The sequence below is a fragment of the Uranotaenia lowii genome, chromosome 2 (assembly GCF_029784155.1).
Source record: "Uranotaenia lowii strain MFRU-FL chromosome 2, ASM2978415v1, whole genome shotgun sequence".
Taxonomy (NCBI): Eukaryota; Metazoa; Arthropoda; class Insecta; order Diptera; family Culicidae; genus Uranotaenia; species Uranotaenia lowii.
Window position 1 is genome coordinate 87,345,798 of NC_073692.1, and position 17,181 is coordinate 87,362,978.

Here is a 17,181-nt window from a genome sequence, read left to right on the forward strand (position 1 = left end):
AGTCATACTCATGCTCATGCTGTAAAAAGGAAAAATCAAGAACAGTTGATCGTAGGGAGAGTATCAAATATTGATCAACTCTCGAATCAATTCTGTAAAAGAATAGTTATAGGAAAGAGATCATATCAAAGCAAATCTACGTTAGGGTGGTCCAAGAAAAAAAGCTTGCTCTTGAATAAAATTTAAATTGATCCTCAAATTGCCTGCAAGAGTCATACCAATTATAAAACTAGTAGCGGTCGCTCAGCGACACTCCAAAACAAATTGGAGCTGGAATGGTTCCTCGGTTGTTACCTCAAATGTTTATGAAATGTTTGCGTATGTTCTAAGGAAACTGTCAAAATCAATTGTTTGTCTCCACTCCATTGCCAAAGCATGATATGTTCTACGAATTAAAACAAATCTACCTTTTCGTCGTCCCTACCAAGTCGAGGGATGGTTTTCAACAAACCCCGAAGTTAGGGTTCCGGAAAAAAACTTTTCAGGACCACCCTAGCATAAACATAGGGTACATGCCGTGATTGAACGAGCAAGTTCTATTAGAGCTTCTAAATCTCACCTGACGGCAAATTTTTCCCACAGCCATGTTGCTGGGAATATTTTCCGTGGTTCAATTTTTGGCTCAGGGACAACCACTATCTCTGGCACAGGGGACGAAGGCCGTCTGTTTGACCTTAGCGGTATGAAAGAAGCCGTCTGTTCTTCCGATGCTGGTACCATTAAAGAGTACGGAAATATCGAGCGGTCACTCGCAATCCAAGGCGGTAGTTCGAAGATACCAGAAGAACGAAAATATGGCCAATGAGCGAGGTGAGGTGTATCAGAACGATAGTGTCGCCACCAAGCGAGGTGAGGTCTACGAAAAATCAACAATTTCCCACGGATAGGAACCGGTGAACTTTCAATTCTCGAACTATGAATCCTTTTCATTTCATAAGTCTTTCCTAAGGGATATAAATTTATGCTGACTATTAATAAATGTGTGATTCCTGATGGCGGTTTTTTTTTAAATGAGAAAAACATTTTTCTTTAACTCTCCAAAAATAAATTAACATCTGATTTATCAAAGTTCAGTCCAGAACACGGAAGTCGGAAATTTTTAATGAAGGTTTCACTTACCAAGAAAGTTTCTAAAAACGAAATCTGGCTGCCGGTTTTTAATTTTCAATTATTTCTTCTCACGCAATTCGGGTACAAGCAACCATATTTTGAGAGGAACAGCAAAGAGTTTATACACTTACAACACATTAATATCTTATAGGTGTCGTAACCCTCGATGTCCATTTCGAGGAAATGTCACTTAAATCTATCACAAACTTTACACAGAACAATTACATAAAGAACCTAACGTCCTTCCGTCTCAAATTTAATCAACAGAATGATTTTTTCTCTGTTTCATGTTTGTGTTTCACGCTCCTTTTTTTTAACTCCAAATTAAGTAGTTTTGGTTCAAAACAGCACTTCAGTGGCAGCCCTAAACTTTGAGTTCAACTGGGCAATCGCAAAACTAAGTTCAGATAGGCATACTCAATACTAAGTTCGGCAGCCGAACTCAAATTTATCCTTTTTATTCGAGGGTTGTTTATTTCCAGGGAATTTAAGGATGGTTAAAATTTTTTGTACCCGGATGTTGCTGTTCCGGTACATTGTATTGCAATTACAGAGCGGTGGAAAGTTTTGACACCCCCGGTCAAAGAAAACTTCCGGATGTTACTTCCTACGGGGAGTAAATAACATCCGGAAGTTTCCAGGCATTCCGAGCCGCTCACCATATGTGACAACGACGGACAGAATTTTACGCTGACGCGGTGGACATTCCATTATGAAATTCCTCATAGTCTTCCGGTAATTGTTCCGGAACGACAAAATTTTGCGTCGTGTTCGTTGATTGCTGTTCCGGTTCGAACTGAACTCGCTAAGTGTTTTCAGTCCAACAAAGAGAGTTCAATTTTTAGTTCATAAGATCGAACTCAGCTTTGCTCCCTCGCCGATGGAAAAAAAGGGATCAATTTAGAGTTCGCAGTTCGAACTCCGTTTTGAACCATCGCAAGGAGGAAAATAACTACTTTAAGTTCATAGAATCGAAATATATGTTTTGAACCTCGGTCATACTTAATCTCGAAATCTCGAAGGGCCCAAAAAGTTTCAATCGGTCTTGGCGGTTGTCCTCAATTCTGCAAATGCAACCAAAACAGTGCTGGGTGGTCATGGCTAGCGGATCGTGCGCAGTGGGCGACAAGTCAGGAACTCTCGGGCGTTAACAATTGTATTCATTGCGTCAGTGGTCACGAACGGCTCGGAAAGCATCACATATGGTTTGCCAAACCAATGCTTTTTAACCCAATTTTTCGGTCACAATTGACGTCAACACTTTGGCCATCCCGATCAGTGTAATACTGGTTACCCGCTTCTGCTTCTTATATGTCCTTAGATCCAATCTTACCTTGGCACGATGGACAGTGCTGAGAGGAGATCCCACTTTTTGAGAAATCTCGAACTAAGACAGTCTTCTTACTGGCGTAAGCACGCTTGACTTTCCGGTCCAAAGTTTTGTCCACCGGGCCCTGTTTTTGCTCAGATATTGTAGTCCACGAAGCCGCTTTCCTGTCCACACTTCTGAATCACAGCTTTCTCCATTTTTTATATATGGCTCAGTGAAATGTTGTGGAGCAGCAACATTTGTGCATGATATTTTGGTGCTTTTCCGAGGAAATACTTCTCATTTTCACGAAACAAATAAAAAGTGGAGCTCACGATACACTGAGTCTTAAGTTGAACTGTAAACAACAACACACAGTGGAAATCTACTGTTGAAACGTCATCCGGAATGAGCAGGCCTATATCAGAATCGTGCTTAGATATTTGTGAGGTCGGACGCAGCCGCGGCCGACATATCTGGACAATAGGCAACACTGCCTATAACGGCTAGTCGACAAAGTCGCTTACCCCATAGCGCGCTCCCATTCGGCTGCCGATCGTGTTCTCATTCGTCATACAACAGTGGATGTGGTCGGTCGGTGCTGTTACTCTGCGCTGGGTGGTTTCCGGATAGGATTATAAAGTTTCACAACATTATGGGACACCATATACATATTTACATGCATGCCATACAGAGCGAGCTAGTACGACCAACTTTTCCCAGTTGCGGGAAACTTCTCCCCATATCGTGTCCATCTAAAACGTTGATTTTGGCCCAGGTCACTGCGGAGCTTGAGGGTGTGAATACTTAGGCGAGTCTAAGCCTCTGAGGTGTATAAAATCTTCTAAGCATTTAAAATTTCGTTCTCGGTTTTGCTCTGCCTCTTCCTCTTTTGACAGTTTCTCTTCAAATATCATAATCAAGGGGGGTAATTAGAAGGTGAAACGATCTCTCAAATTTCAGAATCAGCCATGTTGATTGCTTCGTTGCGTTTGTTCACTTACAATCCATTGGGCTTGGGCCTGCTAAAAAGAATGAAGCTCTTTACTTTTACACAGATTTCCATGAAAATGACAGCTAATCGGAGAGAAATTGGAGTGAAGGCTACTGCTTTCTCTTTTTGACACATGAGAAATCGTATACCGGGATTGCGAGCGAGCCCATCGCCGATAGAATAGTTGAGACCTAAGCTTGACTTTTCATTTTAGCACACTGCTAATTTGTAAACAAAGATAACGACCTTCACCCCACTTCACACACTCTCCACGCCTACTTACTGTGAAAGTCGGAAAACCTAGTAATTTAATGACCTTGATAATATTGATTTGAAGTTGAATTTGACCACTTTTAAACCAATGGTAGTGGAAAGCATTCATTAAGATTAATTTTTAGAATCGTTGGGGTAATCTGTCCCGATTTCATACCTGTACAAAAATATCCGAGAAACGATGCAACACGGGAACGAGGTTGACTTGTATTTTTATTAACAATGGTTTTCTTTATCAACGATTATTTTATTAAATAATCTCAAAATTTCATACAAATTTGATATGGAGAGAAGCAATTTGGCCTTCCAAAGGACTTCGGAACATTCAGTATTCTTTTGGACCACCCTAACCTACATACATAAGTATGTACATGCCGGGTTGAGCGAGCAAGTTCAAACAGCTCCAAGATCTCACCTGTTTGCAAACTTTTCCCACAGCCATATTGCAGAAAACAGTTTCCTTAGTCGAATTGATGGCGGAGGCTTTTTCAATGACTGGTTCCGTATTATAACTTTTGACCTAAAGCGACCCCGTCTTGGCTCAATCTTTCCTAAGGAATATAAATTGGTTAAAAACGAAATCAGGCGTTTTTTGATTGCACATTTAGAAAGCGAAAATGCTTTTGCGTCCGTTCAATGCCAGGATTGTATTCTTAAAAACGTCATCACATTTGATTTTTTTTGAAATTTCATACATAAGTTATTCCTTAATCAAACCAATATTTCTCATGGAATTCGAAAGAATATTTGTTTACAGACTTGGATTTTACTACTAGAGTAGGCCATAGACTACACCACGTTTGTGCAAATGCGATGAAGTTCTGTTGCTGTGAATATGATTTGCATCGTGTATGGCACTGTTTGAATGATCGCAAACACGGTTTGTACAAACCACTCTCTGTGGCATGATGAATGGTGCTGTTTGTACAAACTTCAGGCCATTTACTCAGCCCCAGCCAGGGTCAAGGTGTTTTTTTGTTGTTGCTGTTACTGTTTTCGCCAGCAATCATTCGTATTCACTCGAAATTTGTTTGTATCGTGTGTGGGCGAACATAGAATCAAACAGTCGTCGTGGAATCATCGCATTTTGTACAAATGTGGTGTAGTCTATGGCCCGCTTAAAAATTGGAATGAGAGTTTTGCTAGGTCGGTAATATTCTATCATTGGTCAATCATAGGCAAAATCAGTAGGTATTACCGGTATGAACGAACATGAACGTCTCTTTTACCAATAGATTCAGGTAGGGATGTGCAAAACACCAATTTGGTGAGGTGAGAAGCGACTATTAAAGATGAGTTTGATTCTCGCTCTTCCGGCGGTAATTTTTATTTTGCTTTTGCTCGATTGTGTGTTGGTTAAAAATGTTTCATGTTCTAGAAGGAGGCTTGTCAATTATGATTTCCAAAAGAGAACGTGTTTTCGCTTGTTTGTTCCGGTTTTGAAATGAATTTATAACTGCTGGCATAAAGGGCGTTGAATAAAAATTTATAAATATTTGACAACCTTTATGACAAAAGTAAAAAGTATTATTTTTATTTACTGAGCGAAATACTCTTTGGATTCCCTAGAAACGAGTCTCCCGTTTCTTTGCGCTTGAGTGCTGTCAGTTGATCGAAGATGACGTCGAAAAAACAAGCACTCCGCAAGGGCTTATTACGGTTCTTTGAAACTCATGAAAGTCACTGATTAAAGTTTATGCCCAGTAGACCAATTTACTATTCCTAATAGCACCTGTATCCGTGGTTTATTTTTTGGTCGAATTTATGCAAGAATTGAACCAAAGAAATTAGATCCAATCCAGTGAAAAAACAGGCAACCCCACTCGTATTCCATCAACTGTCAAACGGTTTAGAACTGCGTTAAGTTGGATCCAAATCTCCTCAGTTTTTGATCAATCAACCCCCCCCCCACCCCCCCCCCCCCCAAATCACCGAAGTCGTTAGATCATGAGGTTTGATTTTTCAATGGGTTGTTTGGCATGCAACAGAAGATTTTTTTTTAATGTTTTATTTAATACAAAAAGTATGAAGAAAATGTTCCGTTCTGATCTAATGATATGTGCAAGTAAAGAGAATTTCTAACGCGTAATGACAATTCAGTACTTAAAAATCTGATTCATGGAAAAACAAATATTTAAGACTTATGATTCAAAGGCTGTTATGAATTTTTTCGCTAATAAGTCCGCTCACTCGACAATTTCACCCCTCCACCTTTTAAAAAAAATAAGGATAAAATAACGTAATTTCAACCTGAGTTATATGGCCAAATTATCTGAATAAGTCGAGTAAAGTTGAAAAATAATTTTAAAAACAGATGGAAATATCATGCCAAAAATGAACAAATCTTATTTGCAGTGTAATTGTTACGCCCAAACGAACAGAATTTACTGACAATAGTGACAACCATGTTTGGATACCGAAAGTTGTTCTATGGTTTTATTAATCTGGATCCAATAATCCACTGTTCCAAACAGGATCGTCAACTTCCGGTTTCAATACATGAATTCTGTATTTAAAAAGCTAGTGAAAAGTTTTTAGTCCCTCCATCAGCTGATATAAAATAATAAAAATTATGGCTATAATTGTTCCGGGGATGGCAAATTACACATTGAACTAGGTGGAGGAACAAAAACATTGTTGATGTTGTTGAGTTCATTGTTTCCGTTGAAATCGAGCCAAATCCAGGTTTCCGGAAAATACTTGCGAACCTGATCCTGCATTCCACCGCGACCGTAAGCGTAAAGAGGTTTTGCTAAACAATAGTTAAACATAACTTAAATATTGAGATTTGTTTCCGCGTATTTTATTCTATTAGCCAGTTTTTTATATTAAGAGTGTATTTTAATTTGAGTTGTGGTTAAATTCTTTTGAGTGTCCTTCACACTTTAGATAACTCCTGACTCAAATAAGCAGGTGATCGGATGTTCTGTGGAATGTTAATGAAGACTTAACAAGTTTTTTAATCATATTTTAAAAGAAAACTATCTGTATTCTACAAAGCCAAGAGAAAGTTTAGGTAAAGATCGATAGAACGTTTTGATAAACAACTAATGACTAGTGAGCTGATGAGAACATTCATTTTCCGTGGGAACCAATCAAGCTGTAATCGAAGACGAGCAATTTCACAACTAAATATTGAGAGAATGCTTGCGCCTATCGATTACAGTCACAATGTTGAGCTGTTTATTTTTGTCGGATGCAGATGCTAATTGGGCCACAGATATCTGTTGCAGTTCATCATCGATTAGAGCAGATAAGTTCTACAATTAGTTGTCAGTATGAGGGCATGCTTAGAAATAGAGACGAAAATGAGACGGACATAAAAGGCGTAGCTACACGATCGTTTGTTTCAATGCAAAACTTTAAACAAACCCATTGAAGTCACTCCAGATCCACGCTTCCGGAAAGGATTTCCGGATGCTGACATCCGTTTGAATTGGCACAGAAACAGACATGGGGGGACCCGCCATGGCAGGCGCTGGTGCCGCGAATGCTATACCGGGTGGGGGGCCACCCATTATACGATCCACTAGCCAGGGGTCTGAAGTGAAAGCGTCAGGTAAAAGGTAAAAAAAGCTAACATTTTTTGAACGGATCATTTGTAAACTTTCTTACGTAATTATTACCTATATGATAAACAAAAAAATTTCGATAAAATTATTTGAATCCTGCATTCAACTTCGATGAAAGGATAGGTGTTTGAAATACTATAGTAAACAAACGAATTTATTTCATTTGAGAACAAATTCGATCCTATAACTAAGGTTGCCAGAATTTGTTCAACTCGTGTCCTGGTCGGACAAATCCAGGCTACTTTATCTAAAAACCACGCAAAATCCAGGCATTTGGTTTTAACATTTTCAACCAAAATCCGGGCAATATCCGAACCAATTTGGCCGAAACTTTGAAATTACTTATCAATAATCAAGAAAAAAAAAACTTTTAAAGAACCATCAAAATCCGGGCTTTTCCAATGAAATCCAGGCAACCGGGCCGGACGGGATTTTTCCCAAATTTTATATTAAATATCAGGGCAAATCTGGCAATATTCGTACTCATGGAGTTCTTGTTAATTCTTAAACATCCCTGATCCATGTATCATTTTGATCATCAATGCAAAGAGAAATGATCGACTCGTTTTTAGAATGAACTTCCAGGGAGTTATTCTCTCGATGAGAAACTCTCACTAGTCGGAATTGCTATGAAAAAAACGGCATAGGTTATTATTAACAAATGAAACTTATCAAAAGCTCAAAGCACAAACAGAAATCTTGAACTAGCTTTAGGAAGCCTTAATTGCTACACGTCAAACGAGATTGACGAAAACACGTGCACTAATAGCTGATATATACAGTAAAGATATGAAAGCATGAATCATTAACCGAAACCGATCGTAAGTCAACATTTGTGTCAAACGCTAACAACCTGTCATCGTTGTAACTAACGCCGGTGCTGTTCCAGATCCATGTTTCGGGAAAATCTTTACGCACCTGTACTGCAGAAGCTGAACTGGATCCAACACCTCCCGTTGCTGCCGCAAATGCGTACAAGGGTACTACATTCTGAGATACAATATATTTATATTTTGGTTGAAAACAAAAATTAGCATAAACGTGAGATAACTGAGCATTTCTTAAGTCAGTTGATGTAGTTGATTTAGACCGGAACAAATTTCAAATCCTTTTTTTGTCACTCGAAGTTGAAACATCGCGAGGGGGGGTGGGATAATTTAAAATTAAGCGAAAAAAAAATTTTTTTTTTGTTTGCTCCGATTATGTGAGTGAGATAACAACACATATTTATGTATAAGTTGGGCTGGTTTATCGTTCTTGCCTCGTATACAATCTATCCCACAATCCAGATTCGGAAAAATCCTTTTTCAAACGTGTTGTTTCGTTTAGAGATTTCCGAACTTCATAAAGGATGGGTTAATCTTAGGCTGAGTCGATTTGGGAGCATTTTTGAATTTCTCAAACCTCGGTGTCTAAAGAGCTTCCTTTTGTTTCAAAACTCGTCATAATTTTTTGCAGCATTTTTAAGTTAAGTTTACATGAGTAAATTTAAACTTCAATGTTTGTATTGGAAAATAAAATATTTGGTCCTGAAAAATCAACAGCATTTTGGTTTTTTTTCTATGGAACCGACACTGTTAATGGTTTTTGTGTCAATTTTCAATTCCGTAATGAAAATATTCCGATGAACAACTTTGTTGAAGACTGTATCTGTTTAAGTTAGGGGATGAATAACACGAGAGTGTTAAAATCCCAGAAAAACCAAAAAAAAGTATCTGTTTAAGCAAAAAAGTTATTAGCTTTTGAGTAGGAGTATGTCTTTTGGCAATGAAAAACAATCAACTCAACTGACATCACTGCTGGTGCCTAGTGAGATATTGCATGACTACTCTTTAAGCAATACTACGCGAGGCACCAGCAGTGATTTCAGTTGAATTGATTGTTTTTCCTACCAAAAGACAGATTCCTATTCAACAGCTAATAACTTTTCTGCTTAACCAGATACAATCTTCAACAAAGTTTTTCAACGGAATAAGTATTTCCTTTACCATATTAAAAATTGGCACAAAAACTATCTGCAGTGTCGGTTACACAGAAGAAATAAAAATTATGTTGTTTTTTTTAGAACAACGTATTTGATTTTCTCATATATGCACATATCATAAAATTAAATTTACTAATGTAAACGTAACTTTAAAAAATCTGCAAAAATCACAGATAAGTCTTCCCACCTGACTGGATGTAGTGAGGATATGGTGTTTTTGAATACCTACTAGCAGAAAAGGTTCTGTTTCTGGCCGTTAGAGAGATTGCAACAACAAACTGAGTAAGGGGATGACAGCTTCTAAGATTTGTACTTTGTGAAAGACTCAATACAACTATAATTCCATAGATAGAGTTGTATGCTTTTTATGGTGTTTGTTGTAAAATTTGTTGAAATATCCAAAAAAATAACTCTATATTTGTGTTGGCAGAAAATTTTCTACAAAAAAAAAAAGTAATAACAAAAGTTTTTATAAAGGTTTAAAAATTAAAACAGTAACGGAAATTGCACTGCCTTTGCGAGATCATTTTTTGAGGGCAGCTCGTCATCAGAAAATAGTGAGAAAAGTTATTCAAATCAATTTTTTAAGATGTCACAGGTGTGCGTGCGTTCATGTGCATGTGAAACCTGATTGTTTTTATGTGTGCAGGTACCTATATGTGTATGAATGTGTAAATTTGCATCAGAGGAACTCGAATAAGTTTAAGAAAACTAGACCTAAAAAAACGCACATGCTGCAGAATCATGAAGATCAGATGAAATAAACAAACCACTCTATGTGTCCAAAATTTGTATGGGATTTTTAGTTAATTTTTATTGGGGATAAAGGCTGGAAAGACCAACAAGCGCTAAAACAAGTTATTCCGTGTTCTCGTTTTGGTCGCCTTGGGTTTCCGGGTTTTTTTTTACAAATCTCTCTTAAAATTGAACGCTTTTTGGAAGTTCCATCCTTTATATTATAAATTTTTAATAAGAATGAATTATAATTCATCACAATCTAAAATGTGGAAATTGTTTGTGTTCAACAAAACAGCACACATTTGTTATTGGGGATGTTTTTCACCCACAAACACTATCCCTCTAATGCTTTAAATCCAGTGGGTAGGTATAACAACAACAGACATGAAATAATTATATAGTTTATAATTTTATATACTAGCAAATTTTTGTAACTCTTGGAAGGAGCATTATGAAAGTTTCAATCTGTTTAGTGTGGTAAAACGATTGAATATCCGACAGAACATATATTGCATATATTGAAAAGTGGATGTGCTAATCTTTTTTTGCTTGATGATTTTCAGTCGAAAAATAAAATTGTAACAATACTGTTCATATTACGTCCAACGTTTTGGCCTCATGTCTTGAACTTCTTCCCTGGAAATTAATTTTTGTACAGTACGGTTTTTCGAATTAAAAAAAAATGCAACACTTTTATTTGTGGATAACTTTTAAGTGGATGGATGAAAATTGATGAAATTTTCAGTGATACTACTTAGTTTCGTAATGTTTATAAATGGTAAAATTTGTAGTGAATTGTAAAGTAGTTTTTGAAATAGCGTCCAATGAATAAGTTTATTCACTAAAATGTTTGAGCAACATATGCGCCATCTATATTGCGAACTATGAACTACCGTTTTTCTGAATCAAGGCTATTTTTGTTGACGTTCTTCATTTCCAGGAGTTTGATTTTTAAAATAAACCAAAATTTTCTATTTTAACGGAGTCATGACAAGTTTAGCAGATTGTCCACCTTCTGCAAGAAAACATCTTTTTTAACTTTTTATCACTCCATCGACATTTTTCGCTTAATAGTACGAATCCAGATCCAAACAAAATAGAGTTTTGACAAACTTTTGAAAGTGCTATGGGAGGAATAAGGTTACTTTTGTAGTGGATAAGTATGGCCTTTTTTGGTATATAGGACCGTTAATTTATTCAATCGTTTAGTTTTAAATATATTTTTTTTTAATTTTTTCTTCTCGTTCTTTTCCGGAACATTCAGACTGGGCTTTGCAAAGAATAATTTCTGACAGAAGATCCCCCAGCTGCCCGCTACAAAGCTCGTATCGATTTCCTTCACGATTTTTTTTTTCAAAATTTCACCCTGTTATGAGTCTACCATTTTACTTACGATTTAACAACTGTATTTTGTTCAATTTATCGGTGGGCAGCCTTTTTATCATCAAGACTAGATTTTTGGTTTGTTTTATTTTGTTGGGCAAATCAGACAGAAAAATTGATCTGATTTACCACTTCTCCAATTGAATGGTTCAGATGGCACTTTGCTAAACCCTTGATAACCTTCATGGAATTAATCCTTCTTACTTTTATTCAAACTTCGCCTAATAATTACAATCTTTAGGACTTCTAGAACGATTTACCACATGAATTTTGGTTGAATAGTTGATTTCCAGCTGTTTTGGGGGCTCTCAATGGGATTTTATAAGACTTTTCACCATCTTGCCCAAAAATTTGGGTCAATAAATTTATTCATTAAACGTAATCTCAAAATCTACTTGAAAGATCGCCACACAATTTTGAAAATGTATACACCAGGTAGTGTCACTGAAAATTCCATCAATTTTCATTGATCCACTCAAAAGTTAATCACATATGAAAGTGTTGTATTTTTTTCGAAAACAGTCCTTAGTCTTCTGTGTTTAAAGTTTTTAGATGGCTTGACCATCTTTATCGGTGATACAAATTGTTTTTCTGATAACTGAATTCATTTGAAACTGATAATTTTGAAGAACCTACACTGGATTATTTGTATTTAGTAATGGCATACTTTTTGTGTACTTTATGTATTGATGTATGTTTATGTGAATGTGATGATTAGGTAATACTTTCATGTGTATGTGTTTATTTTATATTAATCTTATGCCATATTCGTTTTCATCCTGGTGGTGCACCGGTAGTGCACCAAGTGCTGTCAAAGCGTTTTTTTATATGAAGATGACAGCAGTTGGTGCACAACCATCTTTCCACCAGATGAAAACGAATATGGCATTAATCTAAAAGTTACCATTCGATCTCCCCGTAAGTCCCTCAAACAAAACTCAACCACTCAAAACGGAACTCGGAACTCGGCACACACAAAACCCCAAAAAAAACTATTCACGCCGGTAACTCAACTGGACGGTAGTGAACATCCAGCATTGCCGGAATCGCTTTCGAATTCGTAGGGGGAAATTCTTTCCCCTGGGACGCCTTTTTACTAAGATACGATTCATCGTTTGGGGGCCATTGTCGAAGGCCGGTGCAGCGTAACGAAACGAACGGAACATCGAATCGCTCAATGGGTACGGTGTAAGGTCACCTTAAAAAATAATATACGATGTATTTTGATCATGTTATATTATATGGTTGCAGCTAGAATTGAGGTTTACACTTTTTTATTTATTGTGAAAAACAGTATGAGCTTCAATATTCATATAAAATAAGATTATGTATAAAATAAATATTGTTTTTAACATTTTTCAATTTAACCTTCATATTATTGACTACAAACTTCAGTCTGTTAAAATGTCTTTTTTGTGAGAAAATCATCTGTTCCAAACAATTAAATTTTAGGCTAAATATCAGATGCAAAACCATGTTGAATAACATGATATTCCAAATGGTCAATAGACTTAATGAATATTCGGCCAAACGAAAACGTCTGAAGCATGGTTCAAAGTAAATCGTGTTTTTAGTTTTTAGGCACAATTAAATCGGAGTTCAAACGTGAGAAAACGACGTCTACTCGTTTGGTTAAACCACGTTAAACGTCCATTCGATCTTGTACGATTTGTCATCCTGTCATCTATTCGACCTAAAATCCACCGACCGGGACCAATTCGGCCTACCATTCGTCTATCATCCACTCGGCTTGTAGACCATTCATCTAAACGTCCATTTGCATTTACTCGGCTTTACAGTCTTCGGTCAAACAACCTATCGGCCTTATCATACTCGGTCTGACAAATTATTCTACTTATTCGCCTTGCGCTTGATAAATGTTTCAAGATTCCCACTATCAAGAAAGACGTGAGATTTATCACGAAATATTCGATACATAAATATATTAATTATAAGACTCAAAAGGGACTTAGCTTCGTTTGGTGTTTAAAGCCGACAATGCATTTTTATAAATAAAAGATAAAAAATTGTGAAGGAACTGAACCAAAACCAGGTGGTAGTGCACTAAAGTGAAGCAAACATTAAATCGTGAAACATTGAAAAGTTTAGCAAACAACGCGGTGGGAGTCAAACCTACAAACCGAGAAATACAATCCCAAATCCAAGATTCGGGAAAATCTTTGCGGAATGTGACCCCTTCAGAAGAATCTGAACTTCTACTGTCTTCCTCCTCCTCCCATGGGCCATCATCAGACAGAATTGTCGATTCATAATCAACAGGACGAATTGGAGGTCCAGCTTGAGAAGTTTTCTTAAACATAATCGGAGGACCTATACAAATATGGGTTTAAAATTAAAAAAAAATCGTTTATAAAATTATTCATTTTCAATTAATTTTCTTATTTTAGGTGTTCATTCATCAAATTATTTGTTACTATACACATAGAGATCTACCTACAAAGGAAATTTCCTACTAATTCATTTCTACTGGAAACTAAAACGGTATAGAAATAAGAGAAAAAGAGAAAACTTAGTTTAACAACGTTTAGACAGTAAAGCCGATCTGTACAGGCGATTGAAATAAAAGGACAGATAAAAACGAATGCAAATATTTGAAGTATTTAACAAACCCTTTAAAATCTTCCCAAATCCATGATTCCGGGAACTCTTTCCGGAGTACAACTTTGGCTGAAGCAGGTAACTTTGGAATCTGGGCCGAAGCTGCCAAAGCCATTACTGGCTTTGGATCGTTCAAAACTACTGACGGTTTTTTCTTTCTTTTCAGTACAACTGGATGATCTAAAATGAATAAATTATGCGATGAATGATGCGATGGAAATCGATAATAAAATCCGGCCAGTTTGATTGTGTAACAGATTTGAAAATGTGCATCAATGATCGTATGGAAATATTTAATCAAGATGTGTTTTCAAACATTCCAAGAATATTTGTTAAACGCTTATACAGTAGTGAAAAAGGAAGATTTAGCTTTAAAGAATCTTTCTTAGAAACTTTTGGTTGCTGAAAGCTCGTGGCCCTTTTTGAGTGTTCTTGGGCAACCATATACAATTTACCATAACATCTGAAAAATGGCACTTTTGGGAAATCCACTACACCAAAATTTGATTTTTTCCGCGAATTTTATGCCAACTGCATTCTCAACATGCAACAAAAATCAAAAAAATAAACACAATCAACGTGGTTCATGCCATTTACGTATGCCCGATTCCTCAGCGATGTGTACACTCTTACCCCAAGTCCTCGATTCCGTCCCAGAGCCAAGTTTCTGGGAACGATTTTCGGATTCTCTGATGGATTAGTTTTGGGCCGGGTTTCCGAGCAGCAAACTTACTACTTGACATGACCGATGCTCGTAAAGCTAAACTGGAAGGGCCGGCCAGTCCTTGTAACGCAACCGGACCGTAGTAATTTCTGTGTCTAAAGGGATCTGAAGGGTAGACGGTCAAACTGTTGTCAGTCTTGGTTTTTCTTTGAGGTTTAAGGGGCGATGCAGCAGTGTTTTTGTTCAACTTTTTGAAAAAGATTACCCTGAGTACAGCAACAAGAGCTTGACAACATCAGCTCAACACTAAATCGTTTCAAATCAGTGCTGGATTCCATAAAAACAATTGATATTTTGCAGAAAAAAAAATTAGTAGGCCTTGAGATAGGAAGCTCGAATTTCTGCTTTTAAGATATTTGAAAACCATTTTCAGGAAGGATATATATGACACACGCCTGTGTTGAGGCATTCAAATTAATCAATGAATATTTTATTCAAAATATTAAGGTAGTCTCCTTGATGTTAGTAGTTATAATTTGTACAATTAACAAAGAGTTTTATAAAACAAAACAGTAGGCCAATTCGTTTTAACATCAAACTAAATTTTGGTTTCTATACTCATCATTAAAACATAAATGGACAAAACTAATAGAAACATATATGACGAATAATTTTCGATAAAAAAGACCAACAAACAACACCTGTCAAATGGGTTCTGCTCCCAAATCCAAGATTCGGGAAACGTTTTCCTTATGGTTACGACTTCTGTTTTCGAAAGTTTTTTCGAAGATACCCCCTTCTTGAAGTTCATTGCTATTGGAAAATTATCCCCCGCTCGAAACGATCCCATAAGAAACCGCTGGCCATACGGATCTCCCTGACGGCTAGGATAGCGAAGGTGACCTTTAGAATATCAAACATGAATTAAACATGAAAATTGGTTATATTTTTTTAGATTTATCGGACGTAAACCATTGAAAAGCTTTAAGAGAGATCTATTTGATTGCAGTTTGTTTTGCACAAGAATAGTAATCAATTCCTTGAATTATAAACAAAAAAAATTGAAATATCGCATTTTATAACATTGTAATTTTCATCATTTGGTGCGTGAAATTCTTCAAAATTGGCGCCTGTTACGCTGTGTTACGAAAGATAAACGATAATTTGATACATCAACCTACTAGCAAAAATAGTAATAATTCACTCTTCAAAAAACAAGGCAAAACATCAAGCGCGCCAGCATGTGGAGAAAGTTCTAACTAACCCACAAAACTAAACCACTTCTGGCGGACTCGCTAAATTTGAAATACTCAGAGCCCGGCTACCTTTTACTCAGACGTCGCCACATGTATGAAGCAGCCGACGGCTGATCTTAATGAACTCAAATATCAGTGGAAAAATTACTCAGACGACAGGAAATTCGGCACTGAGAGAACTCGAGCGCTCGAAGGCGACAACTGAGTAAATGTTGATCAGTTTGTGCGAGGCTTGTTTGCAAGCAGCAAAATTTACATGGTGATTATTCATTTTGAAGGTAATTTCTAGATATCAATCCGATTTTATTCATATTACATGGTTCTGTGACGAAGTGATGATGTTCCATAGCTAAATCTGGTACGGCATAATGGGTCCCGGTTCGGGAGACGAAACCCGACGGACGAAAAAAAAATGAATAAGTTTGTGGATTTTTTTGTTTTTAAATAAAGGTTTTTGAACAATATTTTGATTTTTGTTATTAATGAAATCAACTATTCCACCATTCTGAATAATAATACAGGTTTTAACTATTTTAGCATGAAAAAAGCGGCCAAGAACCGCTGCAGAATTATTCGCGCATTCTGAATAACCATGACTCAGTTGTCGCGAAAAGGGCTGTTAGTCAGTTCTGAGTAAAGGCCGTTTAGTCAAAACTGAGTAGGTGCGGTTTTGGCGACAACTGAGTAACCGTCACTCTGAACTGAGTAGCTGAAAGATAGCGAGGATGTCTGATTTGATAGTGATGCTGCTGTCGCTGGGGTTACTATTAGTGACTTTAGTACGAACTTTCGTCAGTAGATGGTGCTGACATGAGTGTCCTTGATGAGCTGTATGGGTACACGGGAGATACTTAGACTAGCTCATGTATTTGCCACTAGTAGTATTTGTGTCATAGTTCAGGGCGTTTCACTAACACTTTTAATTTTGGGACCATTAACCTAAAAAACGACCATGGTTGTCTACCCCGTCTGCCCGTTTTTTGTACCAAAAAGTTTTGAGGTGAATTGCCCCGTCTCATCTGTACACGCTCAGCAAATGTGTGTTAGAAATGTCGAAAACAACTCTACAGCAACGACAGACTACACTGAAAATCAAAAGTTCCCAAACTTGAGAACTTACACCCCCCAAACCTGAGTTCTATAATGACAACTCATGTTTGTGAAGAAATCACAGCTTGTGAATATGTCAAACCAGTGATGCCAAGTTTTTCAGAAATGTCTGGAAGATTTTGAAAAAATGTCTGGAAAAGTCAGGAAAAGTCTGGAAAAATCTGGATGG

At 36.9% G+C, this 17,181-nt stretch overlaps 1 protein-coding gene across 28 annotated transcripts in view; it reads right to left on the bottom strand.

Moving 5' to 3' along the window:
• LOC129748741 (thioester-containing protein 1 allele R1-like) overlaps positions 1-17,181 on the bottom strand; it is a 160,300-nt gene that overhangs the window by 17,659 nt on the left and 125,460 nt on the right. For 2 of the 28 annotated variants that reach the window (XM_055743444.1, XM_055743443.1), the window contains exon 8: positions 560-944. The exons of 20 other annotated variants lie outside the window; for them this stretch is intronic. In XM_055743444.1, the coding sequence (XP_055599419.1) occupies positions 560-944 (385 nt within the window). Of the gene's footprint in view, positions 1-559; positions 945-4,101; positions 4,238-7,058; positions 7,228-13,504; positions 13,695-13,993; positions 14,163-14,615; positions 14,812-15,347; positions 15,550-17,181 lie in introns of all 28 variants that reach the window. 6 more of the 28 variants (XM_055743469.1, XM_055743463.1, XM_055743453.1 and 3 more) reach the window with 6 other exon arrangements.